Genomic DNA, 14,429 nt, shown 5'->3' with positions numbered 1-14,429 from the left:
GGGGCTTCTCCACGGGGCCGGAGTAGACGGGGACCAAAGTGTTGGAGAAGCACCATGCTGGGTGGGGGAAATCACGTGCCATTGGGGTCTGTTTCCTTCAGGAAAATAAAAGGCAACTGAGAACGGACGTGAAAGAGGTGCTTAAAACCACGGCGGTGTGGTGGAGAAAGTGGGCAAGGAAGTTTCCCCTCTCTCGTAACGCTGGACCCCCCGCCAGTGAAGCTGAGTGTTGCAAGATTCAGGCCCGACCAACTCGCTGCTACTTCCTACTCGCCTAATTAAAGTGTGTTGCGAGGCCCACAACTCTAAGGGCTTTTAACAAATCTGTTTAGGCAGATTGGTGGAGGAGAATGGATACTAGGGAGGGCAGCTGTGTACAGCGCTGCCAGTAGTGAAGGCTGAGAGGCCTCCAAGTTAGGTTAGTGGACAGCACAAGTGTGTTGCCTTCATGTGGCTGCTTTGGGGCTTCTGGCAGGCACTGGATTGGCCACTCTGAAAATAGGTTGTTGGACCAAGCTGACGGCCTGATCAAGAAGTGCTCTTCCACTTTATTTAATTTGTATACCACCCATAGATCTCGGCAGTCCACAACATAAAATCACAATGTACAAAACACAAAATATGTAATACAAATAAAATTAAAGACAACCCAATAATATTCCCTTCCACAGCACATTTTAAAAGGGCATCGGATGTCAGTCGCCAAAGGCCTGGTTAAAGAGAACCATTTCACAAATGGGAAGCCATTGCAGAAAAGGACGTGTCTCGTACTCCGAACCTCTCGTGGAGGGGCCTTCCAATGATCTTAAGAAGTCTCTTCTTGAACTTCTGATATATAACAAGAATGTATCTGAAGAAGTGTGCATGCACATGAAAGCTCATACCAAGAACAAACTTAGTTGGTCTCTAAGGTGCTACTGGAAGGAATTTTTTATTTTATTTTGTTTTGACTATGGCAGACCAACACAGCTACCTACCTGTATTAAGAATGGATGTTAGTATTAATCTTCCCCTGCTGCCATTTTTCCAGCAAAAAATACCTGGGGTAGGGTATCCTTGCACAGACCAGAATTTTAATCCTAGGAAATAGGTTATTTTAAATCCCAGATCCCCAATCCTGATCTTTCTCCCCCTTCCCCAAAGTAAGTTGCAAAAAGGCATCATTGCATATGGTTTGGCTCTGCAGAGTAGGACACTGGTAGTTTCCCCTGTGACTCTCTTGCTGTTTGTGGCTTTGCTTTTCAAGGGTTCCAGCCAAGTAGGCAGGACTTTGTAAAATCTGTTTTGGCAGCTTGTGAGCCTTGTAGACCTCAGGTGGAGTGGAGGAGGATTTTCTGTCATAGCATGAAAAGCTGGGTAGAGTTGAGACAATCCCTGCCCCCTCCCTCTGCCCCCATGGCAATGGGAAGACCAGCCTGGTCTTACCCAGTGATGAAGCAGCCTCAGAGAGCTTGATCCTTTCCCACAAAAACAAAAAACACTGTTCCAACTGCCTGTTGCTCTTTGGCAAGGGAAGAGCAAGCCATTTCAGCCCTATGTCACCAACCAGAGCCAGTTGCATACAGTATTTGCACCACTTTTTTATGTGGGGAAAGGAGCATGACCTCAGCTAGATGTGCAGGCTTTTGTACAACTTATGCTCTGTTCTCGCAACGTTAGGCTGATCTCCTGTTTCTCTTGCTTTCTTTTAGTTGGTAAGTCAAAGGGAAGTGTCTCTTACTTTTTTTAATGTAAGCTGCTTTGCGAAATAATATTCTTCTGAAAGCAGTATATAAATATAATAAATATATTCAGGTAGGGTTGCCATATTTCAAAAAGTTAAAACCAGGACACCCCAAAAGTTGTTAATCCTTTTTTTATAAACAAAACCATGACTTATGGCAGCCCTAGAATCAGGTCATGTTATAGGTTCTGTAGCACAGGGGAGGGGGGCATTTGTGCCATAGAAGTACCTTATTTTTTGCTCCATAAGACACTTTTTTCCTCCTAAAAAGTAAGGGGAAATGTCTGTGTGTCTTATGGAGCGAATGCATGGTCCCTGGAGCCGAATTGCCTAGGGGCCAAAAGCAGATCATGCTCTTTTTTTTTTACAAAGAGAGAAGGGGGTATCGAAAGGAAGCCGCTGAACAGCTGTTCAGCAAGTGATCGGGAGAGAGATAAGGCTCCCTTTCCAGCCCAGCCCCCTTGCCCAGGCCTCCATTGTTGAATGCAGTGGGAGGCTGTTTGTTTCCCCAGCAACATGTGACTGGCTGATTAGATAATCTGTCTGGAAACTGTAGAAATGGCTGTAGGACTAGAAGCTGCAGAACTGTGAGTTGAACCCCATAAAATGGGGCTTTTCCCTTTGCAAAAGAAGCTGCACCACTTTGAGCTGATCCTCAAAAAAACAGGGCTTTCCCCTTTCGTCCTCTAAAAACTAGGTGCGTCTTATGTTCAGGTGCGTCTTATGGAGCGAAAAATACGGTGTCTGTTTTCCCTGCCCTGCCAAAACTGATCACACATGATTTAATTTAAGAGATTACATGATTTAATAAGTTTTTGCAACTATTCAATCATAAGAATATAAGTACAGTATAGCTTCAATTATGTTACTATGTTACAAAGTATTGTGTACTATGTGGAATACCATTTCCCCACAACTTTTCAGTGACATTTACTAACTCTTTTAAAAGGCATTAGATCAGATGTAGCTGGCTTTGGAGAGGAAGCATTCAAACATCTTCTGAGCTTGTCCAGGCTTATACTGTGGAACCATGTGACCAGCACCCTATATACGAGAGGGAAAGATGCTTTAGAAAAGAGCTGATAAAGCACATCTGAAATAATTTCCCCCTGCCTAAAACATCGTGAAGGATACTGGAAGCTTATATTGAGCAGAGCAAGAAGAGGCAACATATATGTGAATGAGAGAAAGCAACTTTTCGCCAGTGCTGTCTTGATAATGTGTGTGCAATGAATCACATATTGGCTGTGTTTTGACATAGACTGGGGTTAATGTTATTTAACAAGCCATGCCTGATGGGAGTGGTGGTTCAGCAACAGCTGGCAAGCCAAAGGTTCCCCACACCTGCTTAGATCTTATTTTGTTTTCTAGCTACTCTTACGTCAGGCCTTCCCAGCTTGAGCAGCATCTGGGGTAACAGGTAGGGAAAACAACCATAGTTAAGCAGGATTGTTAGGTTCATACATAATGCTAAACCATAGAATAAATCATGATTTTTAAGCCAATAACAAGCCATGGCTTCAGATTGTCATTTGTTGATAGAAAATAAACAGGCTAGTTTGCTGATATGTTTTCACATGTTCAGACAAACCACAGTTAGGCTAAACAAACCATAGCTTAATGTTACATGAGAACCAGGCCTTTGTTACGGAGCCCAGGATTACACCTAAACCCTTTTAATAATGAGTCTCTCCAGCTAGAGAAGCCATTGCCCCCAACGTGTTTTCTGTTGGCTGCTTATGCTCTAACTCTGACCAGCATTTTTATGGGACACTGCACACACACACATATGTCATAGGTGAGGGACTGACAGCTTCTGTAGGGCACATGGAACAGGTGGCAGGTCCTGTTCAACCATGTACTAAAATCATAGATGTCACATGATGGGGATGTGATCTTGCAAGCAATAGCATTTCCCAGGCTAGAAGTAGTGTAAACTCAATCAAGCCATGAGTGCCAACCCCCCCCCCCCAACACACCATGTATTGGGGGCAACATTTTATTTGCTCTGTCTCTGATTGGTAGTCAGTGCAGCAGTTTCCCCCAGGCTTTTCCTTAAAGGTTTATCCTGGGAGCAAAAAGCCTCATTTTTAAGGGCAGAAGATTCCCAAAGTAAAACTGTTGCCCAGATCAGCACTTTTGCCTGCTAGTACCCATTTTGGCAAAGAAATAAAAGGTGCTTCCTCCTCCTAGAACCTGAAGGAAAAGCTGGAAGAGTAGAAGTAGCAATCTTTTTATAACTCAATGCTTTATATATTGGCTTTATTTACTGTTGGAAAAGCGGTCGACCTTTTTCTATGGCTGTGTTGGGATGAAATCTGTAATGCAGTCACTGGGCCCATCACAAACCTCTATCTTGAGAGCCATGTCATGCTAAAAAATGGCCAAGCCCATATAATGTGCTTTCTAAACAAGCTTTTGGCTCTGCTCCTGCTTTAAAGTATTGGCTGTTAGTGTTGCTCTTCCTGTTTTTGTGTTATCCTGCTTTTTATAAACTTGTTATTTTGTGATTTAATTATTAGCTTGTTGCTGATTTTTACTTGAAATCTGCTTTGAGTAACACTTGTACAGGGGAGAAGCAGGGCATAAATATTTTAAATAATGAAAAGTATAATGCCCACTGGCTCCAATTAAATCACTGACCTTTACAGTGAGAAATGTGATCTTCTCATACTCCTTGAAAAATCCTGCAATCTGATCATTGAAATACCAGGGCTGGTAATCATTTAGCACCTATGGAATTAATGAAAAAGAAGGTCACAAACTGGAAACAGACAGCAGACCCAATTTTAGTGTACATACTAGTCTATCACGGATGCTCCAAAACTGGCTCTTAGTAGACATATTACTCCAGATCATTTTTTGCTAATTTTCTCTTCATCTCTTCCCATCCATTCTAACTGTTTTTCTAAATGACAGCTTGGTTATGTCTTTAACAACAACTGCACATCTGTCAGTGCTGGAAACCTAGGTCTAAAAGGCAGGATCAGCTGTGTCTTCGCACAGAAATTAAGGAGCAATAGGTTTTCAATACAGCACATAAGATATGCAAAGAACAACCATAGAGAAACAGGTAAGATAACCGAGCAAGTGCTAGAAATCCCCCCAGAATTGGTCTTGCTAAACATCTTCCAAGACAACAATGCCCACTTACACCACAAAGAACTCATAACCCACCTACTCTCAGCAGCTAGAAACATCATAACCAGACACTGGAGAGACCTGTCAGGAGTAAGCATGGACCAATGATACCAAGTAGTATGGGAAACCCCTACTAGAAAAACTAACCAGTAAGCTGAAACTTACACGGGGACAAACAGAAGAAGACGCCTTCACCCTGGTATGGTTCCCCTTCACACACACAGCCCAACAAGACAATGACAAAAATCTACACACAGCATATAAATCAATATGGCTAACCTGATCAAAAACACTCATCCACCCCACTCACACAGGAAACCAAAGACCACCACAGCCAACCACAAATGAACAATCACACCCTATGCCAACCACCACCAAAGGAGCACAAGCAAACAACAAAGAACCTGCACAAACAACGCTGACACCAAACCCTACATATACTAAGTAAAATAGAAACATTGTCACCCCACCCCACCCATTTCCCCACCCCGCTCACCTCTTTCCCCCTTTTCTTCCTAATGTCTCAACAAACGTAACTGATTTGTAAAAATGTTACATGGAAAAAATATGAGAGAGACATTACACGTACCGTTGTAAATCAAGAAAATCTTTAATAAAAAATATTTTTTTAAAAAGATATGCAAAGTTCAAAGGAGTTACTTACAGTCTGATTTAAAGACTCAACAAACTGTTCAGCCCCCAAGAAGTTGCAGGCCATGTCCACGTCTCCATTATAAACCAATGCTCGTAGGTCCTGAGCCAGCAGATACTTGTAGAAGGGAGTCATGTCTCTGTACACCCTTTGGTAATGAGCGCTAACCTGTGGACTGCATGGAGAAGAGAAATGCATTTGGGGGAGGGTTCATGGAGCTTGGGCCCCTCATCCCTTCTCCCCTTTGTTTCACCAGTAAGATCAACCAAGGGTGATAAATAAATAAGCTGGGGAGAAATAAATGTTCCCAACCTTAGCAGTCCACAACTGAGACAAATACAGTGGTACCTCGGGTTACAAACACTTCGGGTTACAGACTCCGCTAACCCGGAAGTAGTACCTCGGGTTAAGAACTTTACCTCAGGATGAGAACAGAAATCGTGTGCCAGTGGCGCAGCAGCAGGAGGAGGCCCCATTAACTAAAGTGGTACCTCAGGTTAAGAACCGTTTCAGGTTAAGAACAGACCTCTGGAACAAATTAAGTTCTTAACCAGAGGTACCACTGTATCCTTTATAATTTAATCCAGTGATGTCTGGAAGGCAGTTTGTTTTACAACTGTTTCAGAATTCTCACACAATTGAGATCCAACTTATTAGTTCCAGCCAAAACCTCTTAATGCCCAGTAGTAGCAGTTAGTTGTTGCATTCATTGTCTCTTTTAAGGAAAACCATCTAAGCCACAATTAGCCATTTTAATGGGAAATTATGGTAAGCATCAGTACTTAGAATACAGAAAAATGCTCAACTATGCTAGGTGTGAACGAATGTGAGGATTAGCCATGTGGAAAACCTTACCCTTGGAGAAGTTATTTTTGCAAATAAATTTCCTGAACATGTAATGTCTCTTCTCAGTGAGACTGAAATACCCAAAGAAATAATGATAAGGTTTTGCACACCCCTGCAAATGCCCAGCAAAAATACCACAGAGGACTATTGATGACTGCATGTCAGTAAGATGAACAAGGATAAGAAAGGTTCATTTGTCACCTGAAAAAGTTCTACCAGATGACTCACTATGCATGCAACCCCAACAGAGAGGGGAGGGAGCTTTCTTCAATATCATAAAGGGCTTGTGCCACCATCTTACACGATGACTGTAACATGATTGTTGTTCTCTTAGGACTATCAGTATTGGAGATCTTCTGTCAGCTTACCCGAGGGGTCTTGAAGAAGCAAGGTAGTCAGTACATCAATAAAATCTTCAGTTCCCTTCACTTGATTTCATATTGTACACACATACAAAAATTGGCAGTATTAGGGACAGAATTATCTGGGAAAGGAGCCTACCCTTGCAGATAATTCTGGCTTCACTTCTCCAGCTTCCAGGTTTAGGGCAAGAAAGTATGGGCAGAGTGAAACAGGTGCTTCATGTTAGAGGGTTGTCAAAACAAAGATGTGGAAGCTGTTTTTGTTGCAGTCTACATTTTCATTTGATCTCAGTCCTAGTACATACCCGTATGTTATCAAGCTCTGGCAACCTGCAGTGCATCAGTTCTATACCAGCAGAGAAACACCACTTTTCTACAAAGCCTTGCCAGGCCACTGCCCTTCATTACCAAACAACTTGTGCATACTTCTGAAGGGCAGAAACATTTGATGGGAGTCACCTGCAGAGCTCCCAGTCTGGGAGAGTGCTGGGGATGTGGAGAGCCTGCCGGACTTCATCCTGGTTCAGCCACACATACATAGCGGTGGCATTTATACAATGTGGCACTCCTGGGATGGAGCCAATTTTCTGAAAGTGAAAGCAAGGAGAAGGCAAGATGAGGTTGAATGCTTCTGGGGAAAGCTGGTGCAAGATACCAGCACCTTGCTTTGCCAGACCTAAATCTGATTCAGCAAGTGGCCCATAATTCATTTATAAATGGACGAATCATGCCTTCCCAGCATAAACTTTTGGGAATAAATTTCCATACTGAATATTAATGCTTAAGAATTTTTTTTTTGTTTTTTTTTAAGTTTGCCAAATTCACAGAATTGCTAGAGCCACCTGAGTGATGTAAATGTGATGAAGATAACCTAGCAACTCACTGGCACTGGAACATCAAACTGGTAGTGGTGGAAGAGGCTCGACAGATCGGCTTCATAACGCTCCTGGTAGTGTGCTCCTCCCCAGCATGATGCATAGAGGTTGTATATGTTGAGGCCAATTCCATAAAGAATTCCATAGGCTTGTGATATCTTGAGGATGGGAACAGGGAAGAAGAGGATAGAAGAGTTAGCTACACTCTGAGTTTATGTGCAAAAAGAGGAGAAAATAAACAGATGTGTGGAATTCGGTAATATTTATAGCCTTCAAGGGTCATCAGTTTATTTTTATGGGTTTATTATCAAATTTATATCTTGCCCATCTGCCCAAAGGAGCCCAGGGCAGCTAACAACAAAGCGATAAAGCATATTCCAAAATCTTAAAAACAATTCCAATACAGATGCAGACTGGGGTAAAGATAGCCACTGAAAAGCCACTGAAAAGACAACAGAGATTGCACCTGTGTAATATTCAAGGGGAGGGGATTCCAAAGGGTAGGTGCCCCAACACTAAGGACCTGATTACTACATTGTGCAGAACAGACCTCATTATAAGACGGTATCTGCAGGCAGCCCTCACTTACAGAGCACTGTGATCAACTGAATATATAAGGGGTGGGATTATCAGGAATCCTAGTTCCAAGGTGTAAAGGGATTTATGCACCTAAACCAGCACATTGAATTTAGCCCAGTAACTAATTAGCACACATTGCAATTCTTTCAATGGCATGGTAACATGTTGGCAATATCCTGCTCCAGTGTGCAAGTTGATCTGCTGCATTTTGCACCAGCTGCAGCTTCCAGTCCAACTTCAAAGGCAGCCTCGCATGGATCCCCCTGCAGTAATCCAGCCTGGAAGTTAGCTGTGCATGGATGACAGTGGACAGTCTATCCTGGACCTCAAACAGCTGAAGCTGGAAAAAGGCACTCCTAGCCACTGAGGTCACCTAGGGCTCTAGTGACAAAGATGGATCAGGAGCACCCCCAGAATACGACACTGTGACTTGGAGCAATTCTGCTTACTCTGATTTAAACTCAGACAAGGTTAAATAGAGTGAGACTGAGTTACCATAAAGCAGTTGGCTGTTTTCTTTTTCTCAATACATGTCTCAAAATCAGCCCAGAAACTAGCTTGACATCCAACAGGATGTGCCAGCAGAGAGATAGAGCCCCTCAGCTATAAGTCTCAACAAAAGCCAAGTTGGGGCCCCTTTGAAAATATTGTTAAAGCCCGCTCGTTGGGATGGTTCTTGGCAGCAAAAGCATACCCAATTCTTAGTGGGTTTATTCATCTATCCTTTGTATTATTTTAGTGTGGAACCATTTGTTGCACACCCTGTGCCATTACAGTTGAGAAACGTAAATTTATCTCAATATAGTTGTAAGATTCTGCTTGCTGGCAAGTGAAGACCTTACTAGTCCAACAGGTCTTTGGGAACTGGTTGATTTGGGGGGAAGGTCTGGTGCTGTGTTTTGTTTTTGTTTTGTCTGTGTCTCTAATGGATTTTTTAAAATATTATTTTAATATTAGTTTTTAATTACATTATAATGATTGTCTTTTCTATCTTGTTAGCCTGTTCTATTTTATCTGTGTAAGACGCCATGTGCCCCAAACTGGGAAAAGGCAGGATACCATCATCTCCTCCTGATTTTGCACATCATCTCAGCTATTACTGCAGAAGTACTCAATGGGCATAGAGAAACGTCCCTGGAGGCTCAGAAGTTACATGGCGAAGTTGGTGGGTCAGCAATTCCTAATCCCAGTCTAATGCTGTTCAGAGAATTTGGTTTAGTAGGTGCTATGGGCACAAAATAGGGCAGACACATTTCCAGAAGACTTTACTAAACCCATAATCTACCAGTTCAGGCCAAAACACATTACTGCATAACTACATGAGTTAGTATCAAGGATTTTCAGTCCAGGCACTCACTGCTGTGACACAATCACTGTTCATGTTGCTGGAGAAGTTGCAAGTTCCATCATCACAGCAGTTTTCGTTCAAGGAGGCCCACAAGCTGTAAGGCAGGAGAAAAGGAAGTGGAGTGTCAGGTAGAGGGAAGCTTATTCATTTTTATTCAATCATTAAATTTGTATACCACCCTTCACTCAAAGATCACAGGGTGGTTCACAACTTAGAAGCACAAAGTGTGTGTGTGTGTGTGTGTGTGTGTGTACGCACACACACACCGGCTCCCCTGCCCAACAAAGGAGAACAGATGGTTCAAACAACGTTGACAAATATCTGTCCTGTGTTCCCTGGAGATGTCAACAACCTCCCTGACTATTCTGCCTACAGTTTGTGCAAGTTAAGCTTTTCTTTCTGTCCTCTCTTCAGTGGAGATAATTACTAATTTTATTAACTGAAGGAAGGACAGGAAACAACGGCTTTCCCTCATTTAGCACACCTTTGATTCACTTGCCATCCAACCACCTTGCTTGCCAGTTTCTTGTTTCTGATGTACTCAGTGATACATGATAAGGGCAAGACACTTTACTACAGTCTCCACTCTCCTTTTTTGCTTCTGATCTGATCTGGTAAATGGAGAAGGTGGAGACAATTCTTTTAGAGGCCAGATGTGAACCTGGAGCTACTAGTTGTTGACTTGTATGGTGGGAGATTTACCTGTGGCCACTTGTTGACCCAACTCCCCTTGTCCTCTTCTGTACTCACTCATCTCCAAACACTCCATGGTAGTAGGCAAATTCCATCAGTGTCTCATCATTGAGGAAATAGCTCAGCATGCCATTGCCAACCCCAAATCCCTGAGGAATCAGATAACAAAAGATCATGCCAAGAAAGGAGGAGTTGTATGAAATTGGCTGATGGGATAGTTAGTTGAAAGGCTATCATTAGAACCAGGCCTGATGCCAGGTTTGAAGATAGCAGGCAGAGGAACTGTAGTGACTAGTGCTTCTGGAGATACAACACAACTGGATGTGGGGCAATGGCACCAGACATTCAGAGGCAGCTACCAAGCAAGGCCTTCAAAGTGGATCGACCTCCCCACTTCTTGTCCTTCCAGGCATGTCCTTTCCATGTGGCCTGGTTTGGATGTGAGAGGAGTAAGGCCTTCAGGGCTTGTTGTCATTGGGGCAAAATCTGCATAAGTGGCTGCTGCTTGTGGGTTGGCACTCATTGCCACTCATTGCCCCTAAATGTGCAATTTGGCCTACATGGAAGATCTTAGCTCTACTAGTTTTCCAGTGACTTCCTGTACTGCGATTGTGTTTACCTTCAGGTTAATGCCTGCTGATCCTTCCGCAATCTTGGCAGTGAGAGTGGGGACGTAGATTCCACCATAACTTTCCCCAAAAACATAAAATTCGTTGTTTGCAAAGTCTGGGAATTTAGCAAAGAAACTCTGGAGAGCCTGGTAGTTGTCCTCAGCTACCTGAAGTAGGGAGAAATTTTGACCCACCACTTAGCTTTGGTGCAAATCATAGGACAGAGTTGGATGTGCATATCACGTGCGGCTGCATTAAGAAACACACTCCTGGCATTATCTTCCCCCACCCTACCCCTTTGCTCCTCATCTGTCAGGAGAATATGACAGAAGTCTTGATTTGGCTCAGTGAACATCCAAATAAACACTTTTCCTACCTGTCAGGCAAATGGATTCTGTCCCAACAATACTTACAAATTTTGTGAGCTGATCCCTCACAGCCCAGGCAGCTGTGTAGGAAGTCTATATTGCCTCTGGATAGAACCATGCCATACATTTAAGGCACATTTACAACACATGGCTCCTCTAAAGAATGCTGATAATTGTAGTTTCTCCCTCAAAGAGCTGCAATTCCCAGTGCCCTTAGCAAGTTACAATTCCCAGGATTCTTTAGGGGAAGTCGTATGATTTAAATATGCACTGGCTGTGTTTTAAATCCGTGACAGAGGCATAGCTGTCAACCTTTCCCTTTTTTTAAAGGGAAATTCTCTTATTCCAAATAGGATTCCTCGCAAGAAAAGGGAAAAGTTGACAGCTATGGACAGAGGTCCAGCTCAGAGGGCCTTCTGGCAGTTCCCTCATTTTGAAAAAGTGAAGTTACAGGGAACCAGGCAGAGGGCCTTTTTGGTAGTGGCGCCCACCCGGTGGAACACCCTCCCATCAGATGTCAAAGATATAAACAATTACCAGTATATGACCTTCTGTAGACATCTGAAGCCAGCCCTGTAATGCCCTTTAATGTCTGATGTATCATGCGTTCTTTTATACTATGTTGGAAGCTGCCCAGAGTGACTGGGCAACCCAGTCAGTTGGGTGGAGTACAAATTAATTATGATGATGATGTATGGTGTGGTTCTGCCCTATATTACTGCCACAGGACTGACAACCTTCCCCCATCAGCTGCTACCATCACCATTCCATCTATTGCCCCACCCACCACTGGCATGTGATACCCCCGCCCCCGGTTTGTTTACTAGAGAATGCAGCCCTTAGGCCAGGAACAAACAGCAAGTGACCTACCTGGCTGTCATTGATAGGGCTGTCTTCTGTGGCATAGGAATAGCCAACTCCAGCTGGAGATTCTATGTAAAGCACATTGGCTACCTTGTTCCAGCTGTTGGGGTTCAGGTAGAGTGTTGCATCGTCATTCAGCTACACGAAACCACAAGGCAAACAAAGAGGGTTACTTTGGGGGTGCGAGATATTTGCAGCATGCTGTTCACTAAATATTCCATATCAATTGCCTCCAAGCACAGTCTCAGACTCCCAGTCCTTGAGAAATCAGGCATCTGTGAGTTGGTCTGGGCATTATTGCAGGATTGCCATACATCCAGATTCTCCCAGACACATACATGATACTGCAGTCGGCAGCAGTGTCCAGGTGGAAATTGGGCAAATGTCCGGGAAAATCCCCCAAAATTCAACAACTTTGGGCAAAACTAAAACGGCATAGAGCCCCTTTGCACCTGGCTCTTCTTATCTCATATTAAGTAAATAATGTTGCCTCTGTGACTGTATACAGCACCTTTCCCTCCTGACAAGAATGATCCCAGGCAGCCTCCACAACTTTGAGATGAGATCAAGAGCTTTAGGCCCAGTTGAGCCTCAACTGCCTGATCCACAACCCCTTCCTTGTCCCATGTTTCTCTCCTTTCTCATCAGCATACAGAGCAGCCACAGACTTACATGGAAAGGTCCATTCTCAGCCAGGAGGCCTTCCATGGAACTACAACCAGGTCCCCCATTTAACCAGAGCACTACGGGGTCAGTCGCTGGGTTGCCCTGAGACTCCACAAACCTGTCAGGGTAGAAAGGGAGAGAGCAAACACCCCAATGGATATGTCTGGAGGAGGCCCAAAGAATGGAGACCCGAGGAAGATACCTGATGCAGTAGCAGGCTTTGGGCTCTCAAATTTCAGCAGCGCCCTGCGTGACGCTAATATTTGGTACAACCTCACCTCTTATGCTTTGTTCTATACTAAGCATTGTTTTGGTGAACCCTGCAGTGTGGCACCCAGTGTGACTGCTCTGGTTGTGCCTAAAACTGCCTCTGCCTGATGTTGCAGCAGTCTTACAGCTAAGCATGCCTGTGTTGAGTGAGGGGCTGCACTGGGAACATGAAAGGAGGAACAGGGGCATCATCATTGGGGGTGTAAATAAATGTGGTGCTAGCTGGTGGGACTAGTGGGGCAGAAGGCAGAGAGGCTAATGGTAGGGAGAGAGAGGTGGAGCCACAGCCAGCAACAGGCAGAGCCAGAAAATTATGTCCCCATCCTCCTCCCAAGTGAGTTACACAAGATCAACCCTGAGACTGAGGAAGAAGAAGGTGGCAGGCAGGGCGACTCCCTGGGCCCATTGTAAATCATAAGGCAGGCAGTTGTGACATGGCTAAGGTTGGTGGGGCTGTGCCTCATTTACACTAGTGAACCAGCTCCCACTAAACCAACTTTTCCCTCCATGCAGTTGCCCTATGGGCAGGAATCCAGGAGAGGCAGGCAAGGAACTACAACATCCAACATGGCGGCCTGCTTCTGTTTTGATAATGGTCTTATTGTTATTGCACTTTGACTTTATTTGTAAGCTGCCTTGGGGGGAATTTGTGCCTGTAAAGGGAAGACACAAATTATTATAATCTAACTAATGTTACAAGCAACCAACTTATTCTCAGGCTGCTCCACACAGCTAGTTCCAGGGCAGTAGAGAAGCATAAGCGTTTCTGTAAGCTGCGGCTCATCCAGAACATCTTGGCAAAGGCAATTTCAACAAACGGTTAGCAAGAGCATAAGGACATCAGAAGAGCTTGCTGGATCACACCCAAGGGGACCCATCTAGTCCAGCATCCTGCTCTCACAGGGACCAACCAGATGCCCAAAAGGGAAACCTGCAGGCAAGACCCATACACAACAGTGCTTTGCCCTCCTGCAATTTCCACCGACATTCAGAAGCGTTGCTGCTGCCAATGGTGGAAGTCCATGAAGCAGCTGTTCCCTGGTTGTTAGCAATGTGTCTAGCCAGGATTAGCTTTTTAACTCTTAATTAATGAGCAACTGGAAGTATGCATAGGTCGGCCAGCACATACCTAAAAGCAACGAACAGTTCAATGAAGAGGAGACATGAATATTAACTCAATCTCTCTGCTTACCAGTCTCTCTGCTTACCAGTAATGGAAGTATTGGCCAGATCCTGCCTGGAGATAGCCGGACCATTGCTGGAAAGTTGGCATCTCAGATAGTCCTGGCAGGGAAGTGATGAGATCCGGAGAGGCATCTGTCCCTGAGCAGAGGCCATAGGAGACACTGAAAACGACGCACAACCTGATCAAGAGGTGCATGGTGCTGTTTTGGCACAGGCTGCCATAGAGTGGTGGAGCTGCAGGGCACC

At 44.2% G+C, this 14,429-nt stretch overlaps 1 protein-coding gene across 1 annotated transcript; it reads right to left on the bottom strand.

Moving 5' to 3' along the window:
- Nucleotides 1–2,576: 2,576 nt before the first annotated feature.
- Nucleotides 2,577–14,394, bottom strand: LOC117051187 (lysosomal protective protein-like). Its single transcript, XM_033157335.1, has 11 exons — nt 14,207–14,394; nt 12,735–12,846; nt 12,069–12,200; nt 10,839–10,997; nt 10,277–10,368; nt 9,536–9,620; nt 7,608–7,757; nt 7,184–7,311; nt 5,529–5,691; nt 4,367–4,456; nt 2,577–2,767 (listed from the first exon to the last, which is right to left on the bottom strand). The coding sequence occupies exons 1-11, from the start codon at nt 14,377–14,379 to the stop codon at nt 2,681–2,683; spliced, it is 1,371 nt and encodes a 456-aa protein (XP_033013226.1). The 5' UTR covers nt 14,380–14,394; the 3' UTR covers nt 2,577–2,680.
- Between the last annotated feature and the right edge of the window lie 35 nt (nt 14,395–14,429).

The sequence above is a fragment of the Lacerta agilis genome, chromosome 8, assembly GCF_009819535.1.
Source record: "Lacerta agilis isolate rLacAgi1 chromosome 8, rLacAgi1.pri, whole genome shotgun sequence".
NCBI classification, from domain to species: domain Eukaryota; kingdom Metazoa; phylum Chordata; class Lepidosauria; order Squamata; family Lacertidae; genus Lacerta; species Lacerta agilis.
Note: the sequence above shows the minus strand (reverse complement) of the source record. Positions and strands in the feature narration are given on the sequence as shown.